The sequence below is a fragment of the Micropterus salmoides genome, unplaced genomic scaffold, assembly GCF_014851395.1.
Source record: "Micropterus salmoides isolate LMB-PRFRI ecotype aquatic unplaced genomic scaffold, ASM1485139v1 Ms_hic_scaffold_6, whole genome shotgun sequence".
Classification (NCBI taxonomy): Eukaryota; Metazoa; Chordata; class Actinopteri; order Centrarchiformes; family Centrarchidae; genus Micropterus; species Micropterus salmoides.
This window is the reverse complement of record NW_024044348.1, coordinates 2,464,276-2,480,325: the sequence shown is the minus strand read 5'-3', so window position 1 is coordinate 2,480,325 and position 16,050 is coordinate 2,464,276. Positions and strand designations below refer to the sequence as shown.

Sequence of the window (16,050 nt, the reverse complement as noted above, 5' to 3'; positions counted from 1 at the left end):
GAACTACGATATAGGGCTGGAAAAGCAGTTTAATAGGTCTCCTTTAAACTGACAAACATTATGTGTAATTAAAGACACAGTTCAAACTGTATCTAAACATTAGTTGTCTCTCGTTGTTGACTACCCAACATAGTTTTTTCAAAATAAGGTCCCTGGGGGTCCACCTGAGGACAGGGACTATGACCCCTCCTCTGGGAGGACCGGAGACTTTTCTCTTCTGAATGATGAAAGAGATATATCTTTAAGCCTTTTATACTTTTATTTATGTAGAGTAGCAGAGTAATATATATTTGTAACTGTGTTAATTGTATTTTGTGTCATTGATTTTTTATTTTATTTTAACTTATCTTCTGTGTATTTTGTGTCAGATTAATATTTTTATTTTATGTAAACCTCTACTACAATTGCCCTTCGGGGATGAATAAAGTATTTATCTGTCCATCCTTTATGTTTTGAGTGTTACACATTTCTTCTTCTCCACTCAGTAATCAGCAGCGATGATGAAGCTTCCTGTGTTCAGCTGCAGCTTTCAGCTCAGCATTGTTTCTGTTTTCCCGCCTTTTCTTGTTTTCTGTCTTTCCTTTTCGGCCCAGACCGACACAATGAGAGCTTCCTCTGCTTCCTGAAGCCTTTTCCTGTTCTTCTAAACATGGCAGGCGCGATTTCTCTCCCAGCCTGCACCTCTCTATTTCCTCAGCTGGAAGCTCAGCTGACCGGCGCCCTCTAGCAGCAGACAGTGACTGGACGTGTTCATATGAGGCCAACATGTTAAAGAGGTCATGTTATGCTTAATGGCTTCTTCCCTTTCCTTTACTGTGTTATATAAAAGTCAAGCAACTTAAACCTGCATCCTCTCCAGCAGCCAGCAGGGGGCGCCTTAAACCTGCGTCCTCTCCAGCAGCCAGCAGGGGGCGCCTTAAACCTGCGTCCTCTCCAGCAGCCAGCAGGGGGCGACTTAAACCTGCGTCCTCTCCAGCAGCCAGCAGGGGGCGACTTAAACCTGCGTCCTCTCCAGCAGCCAGCAGGGGGCGACTTAAACCTGCGTCCTCGCTAGCAGCCAGCAGGGGGCGACTTAAACCTGCGTCCTCTCCAGCAGCCAGCAGGGGGGCGACTTAAACCTGCATCCTCTCCAGCAGCCAGCAGGGGGCGACTTAAACCTGCGTCCTCTCTAGCAGCCAGCAGGGGGCGACTTAAACCTGCATCCTCTCCAGCAGCCAGCAGGGGGTGACTTAAACCTGCATCCTCTCCAGCAGCCAGCAGGGGGCGACTTAAACCTGCGTCCTCTCCAGCAGCCAGCAGGGGGTGACTTAAACCTGCGTCCTCTCCAGCAGCCAGCAGGGGGCGACTTAAACCTGCGTCCTCTCCAGCAGCCAGCAGGGGGCGACTTAAACCTGCGTCCTCGCTAGCAGCCAGCAGGGGGCGACTTAAACCTGCGTCCTCTCCAGCAGCCAGCAGGGGGGCGACTTAAACCTGCATCCTCTCCAGCAGCCAGCAGGGGGCGACTTAAACCTGCGTCCTCTCTAGCAGCCAGCAGGGGGCGACTTAAACCTGCATCCTCTCCAGCAGCCAGCAGGGGGCGACTTAAACCTGCATCCTCTCCAGCAGCCAGCAGGGGGTGACTTAAACCTGCGTCCTCTCCAGCAGCCAGCAGGGGGCGACTTAAACCTGCGTCCTCTCCAGCAGCCAGCAGGGGGCGACTCCAGCGGCTGCAGAAAGAAGTGTGATTTTATAGAAGTCTGTGAGAAAATGTTTCTACTTGTCAGCTGATTTATTCCCTCAGTAAACACTTTCCTGATGAGTTTCTGGTCTCAGTCACTAGTTTCAAGTCTTCTTCAACACAGCGTGATGTTCATTTAGTAAATTATGGTCCCATTTAGAGGAACAGAGACCAGGAAGCAGGGGGGGCATTAGGGCGGGGCTACAAGCTGATTGACAAGTCTCTACCATGGCGACTCGTATCCGCTGCTCTGTGAACATTTAACCAGCGCCGCTGAAAAAGCTTATCAGGAGTCGGCAGCTCATTTTCCAAAAAATGTGAATGACAGATGCACCTTGCTAACCAAGCTAACTAGCTCCGCCCTCTCATCCAAATATGGTCACGTCTGGTTGGAAAAACCCAAGATGGCAACGGCCTAAATACCAAACATTGTAATAGACACTGACAGGGAACATAACTGCGTGAGTACTTTTACTTTAGGTATTTTTAAGTACATTTTGCTGATAATACTTATATGCTTTTACCTAAATAAGTCTTTTAATGCTGGACTTGAATGCTTTTCCACCACTGTCTGATCTGCAGCTCAGTTCTGTCTGGAGGACATGGGGGGATTTAAGGTCTCCAAACTGCACCACTGCATCAATCTGAGCCTTAAATGAACCCTGCTGAGAATGAAGGCCTAAAACCCAGAACCGACCCTGACACACAGAGATGACCTGGAAACCAGTGCAGTAAAATCATTAACGTCATTAGAGCCCAGTTTGTGTCGGGCTGAGTTATCGAGCGGCTCACAGTGGAAACAGGAAACAAATGCAGACCAATCGCAGCCGGACGGAGCAGAGAAACAGAACTTTACACAGCGTTTCGTTCACATAAAACAGTGTGAAAATCACAGGTTTGCATCGTCATCACTACTAAACATGTAGCTGCTCCTAAAACATAATCAGTTAGCGGAGGCCACATCCAGAGGAAAAATCTTTTGCTCAGAATGGTCTTTTCTTTAACTCTTGAGAAAACACTAAGATCTCAATAGTATATATTTTTGAGATCACTTCCATCTGAATTGTTGCTCCTAAAACCCCCTTAGGAGAAAAGGATGAGGTGAAGAGAGATTGAGGACTGATTGTCTTTGAATAGAGTACAATTTTCCTTTACTTAAAAGAGGAGAAATACCATATCCACAATTACAGTCCTCAACTGTACTCAAGTAAAAGGTATAAAAGTATTCCATAGTGAATATACTTAGGTATCAAAAGTAAAAGTGCTTATTCTGTATGACAAATACTTACTACTACTGTATCTCAGTTCTTGCGTGCATTCGGTCATTGATGAATTAATTTCTAAACGTCATATAAAAGTATTGGCTGTTCCAGTTATGCTGGCTGTGACCTTAACAAATTGGAAAACATGACATTTGAAAGTGCATTATTTTCAAATTTTATTTTATTTTTCTCAGTAACTTGTAACAGATAATTAACAATAAATACAAAAAGGATTTGAAATTACGTGGGGGGTAAAAGTACAAACCCCCATTAAAAGAAATTACTCAACCTCAACATTTGACGTAAGTAAAGTACTTGAGTAAAATAACCCCTAAGTTCGGTCACTAAGACAAAACCGAGAAATATCTTGGAGCTTTTTTCTGATCCACATTCTGGACTGAAATGACACTTATTTAAGATCCTGTAGAGATCTCATCTTTTGATCAGAGTAAGACAGAGATGAGTTTTTTGCTCCTGGGGCCAATATGAGAAAACAAACATATCTGAGAAGAATCATGAGGTCCCAGGAGTCATAGCTGAGTTTTCTTTGAGCTCTTTCTCTGATCTCATGGTCCAACGTTCAGGAGACTTAAACTAGACTTATTTAAGATCAGTTAGTGATCTCTTGTTTTGATCAGAGTCAGACATAAATTAGATTTTATATGGTTGTTTCTCCTGAGCTGAGTTTGAGAAGCAGGAGAAAAGGCCTTTTGTCCCACTTTGGTATTAAAAACAGCTCATTTGTGTCCAGGAAAAAAAAGAAGGAAACAACTATGAGATCTCATCTTGGATTTTGCTTTCCTATGGGCAGTGTTGTGAGCAGAAGCTTGGGACTCTGGGAAAATGAGTTTCAATAAAAGTTGTTGACAACACTGAGTATTGCTCAATCCCTCTGAGCTCTCTCTGAGATTTGGTTCTCCAGAAACTGCAGGAGAGGAGAAGTGTTGCTTTGGAACAGACGGTCTTTATCGTCGTCTGCTGGCCGACTCGCTGTAGTTACACAGACATCCAATGCACAAAATGATGTCTGCTTAAGACGCTGAGATAGAGCCCACTTAACAGCAGTAGGATGTTCCTGAGTTGGCTTTGATGGCGATATTACTATTAAAATATACATTTCATACCCGCGAGGATGAAAATATCATAGTTTTCTTTATTGCATCTCCATTTGCTCTTTAATAGCAAAATAAATAGGGTTTATTTATTTGATTCATATTCCTTAGTGTCTAACCTTTCAAAGGAGACCAGAATTATGCACCTAGGCCTGATGGTTGAGGAGTTATTCCTGATTCATTTTAGTTGTGTTATTTTAGGCCTTTTTCCTGGAAAAAAGGTGGCGGTTTCCAACCAGACTACTCTTTCAGGTTCTTTTAGTCTTCCATAATTCAATAAGATGTTTTTTTCTCATGATTTCTTGTTACCTGAATCTCATCCAATGCCTGTAAACCAGTGGACGCAGCTGCCGCGATGTCAACCGTTGGTTTGTGGACTACTGTTCTGAAGCCTCCAGTTTGGCATTTTGGCCGTCGCCATCTTGTTTTGTTTGGAACCAGACGTGACCGTATTTGGACGAGAGGGTGGGGCTAGCTAGCTTGGTCAGCACAATGCATCTGTAATAGAGAGCTTAAGGGCGTACTCACTAGGCCCGGTTGCCTTGTACCGTTCCCGAGCACTAGTCCTATTTAAAATCGTAGGTCATTGCAGTGCTGCACATATACTCGCGCAGCACTTTGTCTCTCTCTCTTTCATGAACACCACTGCACAAATCTGTCCAACACAACTCTCAGTGTCGGAGACCCAGCTCAAAACAGTTATTAGCCAGCATGTAGCTGATAAGGAGAGCTTTGTTAACGTTAGATCACAGCTGGATGTGCGATAAGCGCGCTGTACATCGCTGGAAGTCAATATTGACCGTCATTCTGTGAAATAAAATGCTCTCTCTCTCTCACGGCACAGTGGAGTTTGTGTCGGGGTTCTGCGCTCGGGCACTGTTTGCGACCACACTGGTCAAATGAACCGGACTTTGGGGGTCAAACGTGCTCGGACACGGTACGATTCGCCTAGTGTGAGTACACCCTAAGTCCCTCCCCTTTCCAGTGAACCACCATGGGACCTTATTTCGGAAAAATATTGTATGGTAGTTAACGGCAAGTGACAACAAAGTGACAGCGAACTCTCTATTCACAATTACTGTGATATTAGCTGGGATGCTAATTTTGGCTAGAGACAAACAGGCTTAAACAAAATGTACTTGTCTGGTCTCTGTTCCTCTAAATGGGACCATAATTTACTAAATGAACATCATGCTGTGTTGAAGAAGACTTGAAACTAGCGACTGAGACCAGAAACTCATCAGGAAAGTGTTTACTGAGGGAATAAATCAGCTGACAAGTAGAAACATTTTCTCACAGACTTCTATACAATCACACTTCTTTCTGCAGCCGCTGGAGGCGCCCCCTGCTGGCTGCTAGAGAGGACGCAGGTTTAAGTCGCCCCCTGCTGGCTGCTAGAGAGGACGCAGGTTTAAGTCGCCCCCTGCTGGCTGCTAGAGAGGACGCAGGTTTAAGTCGCCCCCTGCTGGCTGCTAGAGAGGACGCAGGTTTAAGTCGCCCCCTGCTGGCTGCTAGAGAGGACGCAGGTTTAAGTCGCCCCCTGCTGGCTGCTAGAGAGGACGCAGGTTTAAATCGCCCCCTGCTGGCTGCTAGAGAGGACGCAGGTTTAAGTCGCCCCCTGCTGGCTGCTAGAGAGGACGCAGGTTTAAGTCGCCCCCTGCTGGCTGTTAGAGAGGACGCAGGTTTAAGTCGCCCCCTGCTGGCTGCTAGAGAGGACGCAGGTTTAAGTCGCCCCCTGCTGGCTGCTAGAGAGGACGCAGGTTTAAGTCGCCCCCTGCTGGCTGCTAGAGAGGACGCAGGTTTAAGTCGCCCCCTGCTGGCTGCTAGAGAGGACGCAGGTTTAAATCGCCCCCTGCTGGCTGCTAGAGAGGACGCAGGTTTAAGTCGCCCCCTGCTGGCTGCTAGAGAGGACGCAGGTTTAAGTCGACCCCTGCTGGCCGCTAGAGAGGACGCAGGTTTAAGTCGCCCTCTGCTGGCTGCTGGAGAGGATGCAGGTTTAAGTCGACCCCTGCTGGCTGCTAGAGAGGACGCAGGTTTAAGTCGCCCTCTGCTGGCTGCTGGAGAGGATGCAGGTTTAAGTCGACCCCTGCTGGCTGCTAGAGAGGACGCAGGTTTAAGTCGCCCCCTGCTGGCTGCTGGAGAGGACGCAGGTTTAAGTCGCCCCCTGCTGGCTGCTAGAGAGGACGCAGGTTTAAGTCGCCCTCTGCTGGCTGCTGGAGAGGATGCAGGTTTAAGTCGCCCCCTGCTGGCTGCTAGAGAGGACGCAGGTTTAAGTCGCCCCCTGCTGGCTGCTAGAGAGGACGCAGGTTTAAGTCGCCCCCCTGCTGGCTGCTGGAGAGGACGCAGGTTTAAGTCGCCCCCTGCTGGCTGCTAGAGAGGACGCAGGTTTAAGTCGCCCCCTGCTGGCCGCTGGAGAGGATGCAGGTTTAAGGCGCCCCCTGCTGGCCGCTGGAGAGGATGCAGGTTTAAGGCGCCCCCTGCTGGCTGCTGGAGAGGACGCAGGTTTAAGGCGCCCCCTGCTGGCTGCTGGAGAGGACTCAGGTTTAAGGCGCCCCCTGCTGGCCGCTGGAGAGAATGCAGGTTTAAGGCGCCCCCTGCTGGCTGCTGGAGAGGACGCAGGTTTAAGGCGCCCCCTGCTGGCTGCTGGAGAGGACGCAGGTTTAAGGCGCCCCCTGCTGGCTGCTGGAGAGGACGCAGGTTTAAGTCGCCCCCTGCTGGCTGCTAGAGAGGACGCAGGTTTAAGTCGCCCCCTGCTGGCTGCTAGAGAGGACGCAGGTTTAAGTCGCCCCCTGCTGGCTGCTGGAGAGGACGCAGGTTTAAGTCGCCCCCTGCTGGCTTCCATTATATTTGGAAATAATGCAGACAAGTGTGAACTTCAGTGCGAGTAAATCAAAATTAAAACACGTCGCATGACTCTCTTTTCCAGTACAACACCCTTTATTCACCAAACAGTTCAGCCAACGTCCCTTTATTCGTAATGAACCCAAAAACTCCAGACACCACCTGAATGAGGGAAAGCTAGCTTAAACAGCCCGTTGTCTTTCAGCAATAAACACATTTTAATTATCATTGTCATTTACATTCAGTCACATGTGATTTGAGCTATAATTATATAAATTAATTTAGGCTACTATTATTTTTTACACATTTTGAGACATTCTCTTTAGAAACTGGTTCATAAAAATTATGAATTTAAAAACCAAATATCAATACATTCAGATATAAATAACAAATTCATAAAAAAAAAAAAAAACTCATTCAGCGTCTGAGCAGCCAAGTGGACTTCCATTATGGATGATTATCCAACAGTTAATTTAAAGATCATACATCTTAATACATGCTGTATATACCATTTAAATATGTTCTGTAAAAAGACATTAGATCAGATAAATCACATGAAACACAATGTAAGATGATAAAAAACTGCATGTCGCTGAAATACGTAGTAAATATGATGGCTCATGTTCTGCAGTGTGCCAAAAACACCCCGGCACTTATTGAATGTGTTCATGTGTTCAGACATTTATCTGCTTTTAAACGGATCCAAAACGATGTGTTTTTTTGGTGTTTAGCTCCTCGTCTGCTCAGAGATTCACGTTGCTGCTTTCAGTTCTGCATGTTCGGCTTGCTGTACATCCACCTACGTTAGCAAGGCGCTACGATCAATTTCTATCCGCTGCATCACAAGGAACAAGAGTGGTGGTCACGCCTAAGCACGTATTTTTGTTCTGAGCGGCCTGAAACAAATGAGCCTCTAGCGTGAGGGGTTTAAACAAATAATCTGAAGGTCGTCGACTGGATCGGACGCTCCCTGATTTCAAATGTCTTTGATATTTATTTATTTTACCTATTGGAGAGATGGAAAGTGTGTAGAAGCAGGAAACGAGGGAGAGAGAGGCAAAGAGATGAACCCGTGCAGCTGCAGGACTCAGCCTTGTCTACCAGATGAGCTAAACCACGCCGCCATCTTTAATATTTAATTATCTTAAAATCTGGGAGCCTCTGATGAGACACCTGTAACAGCCAATGAGAGCGAGCTGAGGAAGCGTCCCCAGCGTGTTGTCGATCTGCTCTATAAAACGTATAAACCCGCTGATTCCCTCTTCTCAGCCTCGAGTTCTTCCACAGTTTGATTCACACACAAGGTCGACCAGCTGACGCCATCTTCTGTGTTTCTGTGTGAAGTCACGTTTGATCACGTGAGATTCTGTGAGATCCCAAGTCCCGGAACCGCCGCTCTGAAACCGTTTAGTGTAAATGCAGAATGTGCGGTCCTGAGACTGGACTGAAGTGTCTGGTGTGTTTGTTCTTAAGATTAAAACAGATTTGAAAATCCTCTCGTGTGCAGCAGCCGGTACTGTGAGTTTCTGTGGTTTTGTTTTGTTTTGTTCGTATATGTTCATGGTGGAATAAGTAAAGTGTGCATTTAATTTGACCACATGTTTGTTGCTCTCCTGACTTGTTCTGTTTTAAAACAAAAAATAACAGCAGAGGAAGTAGTAACCATGTGCCCTTATAATAATAATATTATTATTTGGACGGTGTATCACAGAATACAGGTTCTAAGGGAACAACACAGACTAAGCTCTCCTGCGTCTCTCCTCGCGGCTTCAGCGGGAGGAACTAACGTGAGAAAAGATGCAGTTGAGGGAAACCTGAAAAGCAAACGAGAAGCTCCCACAGATGAAGAGAAAATATGTATTTTGGAGAGATTTCAGCTTTTTTATCTGATTCGTGTTTTCGGTCTGTTTTTTTTCTGCACAAATTCAAAATGTGTTCAAAAACAGGAGGAAGACAACTGGGAGAAAATCCACCACAGAAGAAGAGAACCGCTTGTGTACACCAGGACAGAGACGAGTCGTTCTCTCTCTCCACCTCCACCATCTCTTATTAGGAGGTTGCTGAAAGGCATTCTGGGAAGCAGAATCTGTCCTGTGAGGGAGGCAGCTTCCTGTCACATCACTCCTCCCCGGTCTTCGTCTCGTCCTCCTCTCCCTCCCCAGGCGTCACCTCCACAGTGAGCACCTCCTCTCCTTCAAGTCGCGGCGTCATCCTGATGACCACCGTGGTGTCGACGGACTCCGACACTGTGTCGTCGTCGTCGTCCTGGACCCGAGCGCGAGGGATCGGGGAGCGACGGTGTACCGGAGAGGGAGGGGGGACCGGAGAGGTGGAGGTGGGAGCCTGGGAGGGACAAAAAGATGGAGGGAGGGAAACATGACAAGGAGTGTTTCTTTATCTTTTCTGCACAATAACTTTCATCTTAAACTGATGCAGTTATTCTGTCTTTTATTCTAATTTAAAATATTTGAATATTTGTTTATACATTTTCTGCGTATGCAGCGTCTCACCTGGTCAAAACCCCTGAGTGTCATAGTTCAACGCACTGGGGGAAACCCTGTAGCGTCATTTATGAACATTAGGTGTGTAATAAATAACAGAAAGGTCCGAGTAAGGAGGTGGACGGGTGGCCCAGAAACCGGACTTTCACCCATGAGTGTGTGTTTCCCGTGTGAAACAAAAAGTCAACACTGGCTGTTTTTAGTGAAGTTACGTAAGTTGCATTACTTAAAATACATAAGTATATAGGTATTTTAACTCAAATGTTGACCTTTCCCATACCAAGTAGTTTTTGTGCCTAAATTTAGCCAAATTGTCTGTTTAAAAAAAATACACCTTCATTTACAAACAAGGGCAAAACAAACCATGGACAGAATATAAAATCTGTTAGTTTTCCTATTGAAGTAAACAAAAACAACAGTCTGTTCTCCTTTCTTTGTCTACTCTCTTTTTCTCAGCCCCTCCCATCATCACCAACACGTCTTTTGACATTTAATGAGAAGTATGCTGATCTTCACTCTGGCTCAGTTTTTTAAGTGCCAACTGAGGTCATGCTGAGCATTTAGTCTGTTTCTGAACTGCTTTTTCAGGAACGCTAGAGTCAAAAAGATCAGGATGGAATCTTCTTTACAAAGAAGAAATGTTATGTCCAATTTATTTATTCATTTTAAATCCCTCATCACTGAGCACCTCCCCTCATATACACACTGAAGCATCTGAAATCTCCATTCTGAGTTGCTTTGGTGAAGCCAACATTAATAAACTGGTCCTTGTACTTTAGTTTAGAAATCATAGGATCGACAGTGACAGACAACAGACTTAAACATTCTGGATGAATGCGGACATCAGATCAGGTTAGGGAAAAAAGAGAGAGAGAAAACCTCACACAGCATCTGAGCTGAACAGACAGAAAGTGTAGCAAAAAAGATCATTCATTCACAAATTTACATGTAAAACAAAAACGCTTCCTAAAGCAGTTTGTTCCCAAATGACTTAACAACTGTCTTAAGGTCACAACATCCTCAGAGACCAGCGTGAGTTATAAAAGAGAGGGAGAATCTTTCAACGTGAACGATCTCTTTGCTTATATCTAAAACTGTGGAGATAATTTAAACTTTCATCTGTTCTGTCCTAATTTTCTGTATATTTCTCTTCGGTCTTCGTCCATGTCTTTTGGATTTTCCTTCTCTGTTTTGATTACCTGGTTTCAAGTTGGATTATTTCATTTCATACTGATGGTATTGAATTTGTTTCTTTATCCAGAAAACTGATCTTGATTAGTCAAGTGTCCGTTCACTGCCTGAGCACATGGCACCAAATGTGACTCGACCGGGTAAATTAATACGTTTAAAATTTCTATTAGACTCTTGTTTTTTATATTTCCCTATGTTGCTTTTTTGTTTTATGTAAAGCACTTTTAATTGCTTTGTTGCTGAACTGTACAGATAAACATTCCTTTTCCTTACAAATTGAATTTAGCAGGTGACTTGCGGTCAACTGAACCTGACATGAGAATCTGTTTTGCTGGAGAATAGTTTCTCTGCTCCTCACTGCCACCAGCTGTCGATCAGTGGAGTAACATGTGTCAATAAGTGCTGGTGTCGTACCTCTGCTGTGCCTTCAAAGGGTTTGTAGCTTTTCGCCAGTTTGGTGAAGGTTCCTTCCATCCCCGCCATCTCCGTCACCTTCAGAGCCGCCTTGAACATTTTGGGGGTGTCCGGTCTGGGTGGGATGACCGGCGCCGCCGCTTTACCTTCATCCTTCACGTCTGGCTTCTTATCCTTTGTCAGCATCGTCCTGCGCAAAAACACAGAGACACATACAGAACAAACACACCAGCTGTCAGAGCTCAGGAACATTTATGGTGCTGATTCAGAAAATATACTTTTTTCACTGAGTATAAACATCCTTTTCTTTTTCTTAAACAGCCAAACAAACTAAAAAACATACAAAACTTTGCTTGGATAAAAAAGAAAACTAGACCCACAAACACCATAAAAACCCCGCAGGTCCCGTACCAACTCCTGCAGCACCTCCAGCACAGCCATCCACCCTGCTGCAGCACCATGATCTGACTGAGAGCATGAAGCTCAGCAGGAGGATCGCTCCACTGGCCTGACCCGATTCTCTCACTGTCTGCACCTGGAAGATTAGAGCCGAGACTAATCCTGTTCAGGACGGGAGGAAGGCGACGAGGAAGACGCACAGAGAAGAATAAAAGAGCAAGCAAGCCCAGTGGCCGATGAAACTAATCAGGTGGGCATTAAGCAATGTTCAAGTAAACAGCCAATCAGACTCAACGGCATGAACACAATCAGACGCTGCATTTACATCCAAAGCCAGGACGGTTCCAGGTTTCTGGAGCCGGCAGGTGAAATGTTCACGCCCACTTCAGGGCCTCACGTGCACTGAACTGCAGCCAGATAAATCAAATGTCTAGACAGGAGATAAATACCTCGGGGAAGGTCTGATCACTGTGTAACTGTGTCAACAGGCTGGACACTGTCAGGGGCTGAGATATAAAGTACTGATTGTGGGCGTGTTAGTTACTTTTCGGCTTAAAGCCTTCACATTTATTAGAATACTTCTTATTTCCCTTTAGGACTGAGACAACCAGTGCTGCTTTGCCCATGTTAGCTCGCTCACTCAGCTGCTGCTGCCTTCTTTAAAGACACTACCGTGTTTGTCTTTTTAATTGGTTGGTATTTTGTTCTTTCAGACTTCAGACCCAGCTGACATCGGGTGAACAACCACTCAGGCCAATTTAATTTAATTAGTCACCAGTTAACCTGCATGTCTTTGGACTTTGGAGGAATTCAGAGCACCCGAAGAGAGTCCAGGCCGACACCGGGGGAAGATGCAAACTCCACAAAGAAAGGCCGGGACAACCGAGGTTCAGACCCAGAACCTTCCTGTTGTGAGGCGACAGGGCTAACCACTGCACCATCATGACATTTAGTATTTCTCCTGGTTTGATCTCTTCTGTTCATTTTACATTTACTCTTTTATCCAAAGCGACTTACATTTAAGGAACAACATACAAGCATCAACAGAGCATCAAATACAGATCTGACAACACATACTAGTAAGAGCAGCAATAAATACTAGTAAGAGCTCATAGTACATATCACATCAATGGGGTCCCTGCTCTGATGGCGTGTGGTAGCTCGTTCCACCATCGTGGTGTCACAGATGAGAATAGCTGGGACTGGGATTGCTTTGTGTGAAGGGATGGCGTTTGTTGGAGGAGCGTAGCGGCTGAGAAGGAACGTAAGTTTGTATTATGGGGTTTAGGTAGATGGGTGCAGACCCAGTAGTCACTCTGTATGCAAGCATTAGTGACTTGAATTTGATTCTGGAGGCCATGGGGAGCCAGTGGAGGTCACTGAGTAATGGAGTGACATGAGTCCTTTTGGGCTGATTAAAAACCAGATGCATTGCAGTAGTCGAGGCGAGAGATAACCGTGGCCTGTACCAGAAGCTGGGTGGCGTACTGAGTGAGGTAGGGCCTGATTTTACTTATGTTGTATAGAGCAAAGTGGCACGACTGACAGACAGCAGCAACATGGTCTGAAAAGGACAGCTGGTCATCAATCATGACACCCAAGTTTCTCACCACCCTGGTTGGAGTGATGGTTGCGGAGTCAATTTGTAGTTTGATGTTATGGTGGATAGATTGCTTGGCAGGAATAACCAAGAGTTCCGTCTTAGAGAGGTTTAGTTGAAGGTGGCAAGACTTCATCCATGCAGATATGTCCGAGAGACAGTCTGTGATCCGTGCCGAGACGGTGGGATCGCCTGGCGGGAAGGATAGGTAGAGTTGCGTGTCGTCTGCGTAGCAGTGGTAAGAGAAGCCGTGCGAGCAAATGATCGGCCCAGTGAGGTGGTGTAAATTGAGAAGAGAAGGGGCCGAAGCACTGAGCCTTGGGGTACCCCTGTGGAGAGGCAGTGGGAGGGGGATAATTGTCCTTGCCACAAAACATTGTCGGAACACCCCGAGAGGTAGGATTCGAACCACAGGAGTGCTTTACTCGAGATGCCCATTGCTGAGAGAGCGGATAGCAGGATCCTGTGGTTGACTGTGTCAAAGGCAGCTGATAGGTCAAGCAGGATCAGAACCGAGGATTGGGCTGCAGCTTTAGCTGACCTTAGGACTTCTGTTACAGACAGTAGAGCCGTTTCAGTAGAGTGGGCACTCTTAAAACCAGACTGATATGGATCTAGGAGGTCATTCCCTGAGAGGAATTCTGAGACCTGTTTGAATACTGTCTGTTCAATAGTTTTGGATAAAAATGGTAGAAGAGACACTGGTCAATAGTTCTCAACTTGAGTTGGGTCAAGTGAGGGCTTTTTGAGTAAGGGTGTAATCTGAGACCTTTAGAAAGTGTCGGGAAGGTTCCTGAAGCCAGAGAAGTATTTATCAGATGAGTGATTGTCTGGACCACGGTAGGAGATATGGCTTGGAGGAGATTCATAGGAATCGGGTTCAGTGGGCATGTAGTGGGACGGCTACGGGTCAGGAGTTACTTCGCTCTCTGTGAGAGGAGTAAACGAGGAGAGTGAACAACCACTGACCTGGGAGGGCAGAGGAAAAGATGTAGTAGGACTGCTACAATGGTTGAGTTTGAGTGTTTGAGAGAATTGGCTAGTTATAGCCTCCACTTTGCCTGTGAAGAAGGCAGCAAAGGTATCAGCAGACAAGTTTGTGGGTGGTGGAGGTGGAGGAGGATTTAGTAGCGCTTTAAAAGTCAAAAATAATTTCCTTGAGTCAGTGGCACTGCTACTTCTGTTATTATAAAACGCAGTTTTGGCAGCACTGATGCTTGATTTTACAACTACTACAGCTTCACTGTGTTTGTTTAAAATATTATTGTTCCTGTGTATTGAGCGGTCACAAATGTATTAGCATGCTGTAGAGAAAGTATATACACTGAACAAAATTATATATGCAACACTTTTGTTTTGATCTAAGACTTAGTATCTGTACACAAAAGGCCTATTTCTCTCAAATATTGTTCACACATATGTCAAAATCTGTTAGTGAGCACTTTGCCGAGATAATCCATGTGGCATATCAAGATGCTGATCAGACAGCATGGTGATTGCACAGGTGTGCCTTAAGCTGGCCACAATAATAGGCCACTCCAAAATGTTCATTACCATCACACAGTACAATGCCACAGAGCGTGCAGTTGGCATGCTGACTGCAGGAATGTCCACCAAAGCTGTTGCCTGTGAATTCAATGTTCATTTCTCTCCCATAAGCCGTTTCAAAGGCGTTTCAGAGAATTTGGCAGTACATCCAACCTGGCCTTACGCAGACCACATGTAACCACACCAGACCAGGACCTCCACATCCAGCATCTTCACCTCCAAGATGGTCTGAGACCAGCCACCCGGACAGCTGCTGCAACAATCGGTTTGCATAACCAAAGAGTTTCTGCACAAACTGTCAGGAACCGTCTCAGGGAAGCTCATCTGCACGCTCGTCGTCCTCATTGGGATCTCGACCTGACTGCAACTTCGCACAGCCATTGAAGAGGAGTGGACCAACAATCCACAGGCCACAATCAACAACCTGATCAACTCTGTGAGGAGTTAGATGTGTTGTACTGTGTGAGGCAAATGGTGGTCACACCAGATACTGACTGGTTTCCGGACCCCAATACAGTGAAACTGCACATTCTGGAGTGGCCTTTTATTGTGGCCAGCCTAAGGCACACTTGTGCAATCCCTATGCTGTCTGATCAGCATCTTGAATGCCACACCTGTTAGGTGGATGGGTTATCTCAGCAAAGGAGAAGTGCTCACTAACAGATTCTGACAGATGTGTGAACAATATTTGAGAGAAATAGGCCTTTTGTGTACATAGAGAAAGTCTTAGATCTTTGAATTCAGCTCATGATGAATGAGGGCAAAAACAAAAGTATTGCATTTATAATTTTGTTCAGTGTATTTATTGTAGTGCTGCAGTGTGTTTTCCACTAGTTGCCTAACAAACCCCCCTTTTTGCAGTCAGCTGCAGCTGTGTTGTAGTGTAAAACTGCAGCACTTTGGGATCAGGACATACTTGGCCTTCTTGCGGAGCAGTTTCTGGGACTCTGGGTAGTGCACCAAGATCTCTGCCAGGTCCTTCTTATCCAGAATGAAGAGGTTGGCGAAGCCGTGCGCCTTCACGTTGGCAGTACGTCGGTTCCCTCCTCCTCCTGCAAGCAAACTGACCAATCATAGACAAGAGAGAGCTGTCAGGCAAAGACTGCAAATAAAACATTGTGAAGCGATCACAATTTGGTTATGTTTAAGTACCAAACTACTTAGTTTTAGGAAAGATCAAGATTTGGGTTAGGATTACTATGTAGCTACACTGCAAAAACTGAGCTCTCAAAAACAAGAAATAAAAGCATTAAAATGGGGGAAATCTTACTTAAAATAAGCAAAATGATCTGCCAACAGAACAAGAATATTCACTTGCTACTTAAGGCCAAAAAACTTGAAACAAGTGAAATTCTCTAAAATAAAAGCCACCTGGTAAGAAGAAATATCTTGTCAGACAAAAAACAAGTATATTTTGCCTTCAGTTAAGATAATTAATCTTACTAAGATTTTAGTTTTTGCAGTG

At 45.5% G+C, this 16,050-nt stretch overlaps 1 protein-coding gene across 1 annotated transcript; it reads right to left on the bottom strand.

The window, feature by feature from the left end:
- Positions 1–7,009: 7,009 nt before the first annotated feature.
- On the bottom strand, positions 7,010–15,648 carry LOC119890832 (cyclic nucleotide-gated cation channel beta-1-like; the record flags this gene model as incomplete). Its single annotated transcript, XM_038702258.1, is given in 3 exon segments — positions 7,010–9,275; positions 11,039–11,228; positions 15,502–15,648. Coding segments are annotated over 3 exon segments (562 nt in total), but the record flags the coding sequence as incomplete, so codon positions are not given.
- Positions 15,649–16,050: the final 402 nt, after the last annotated feature.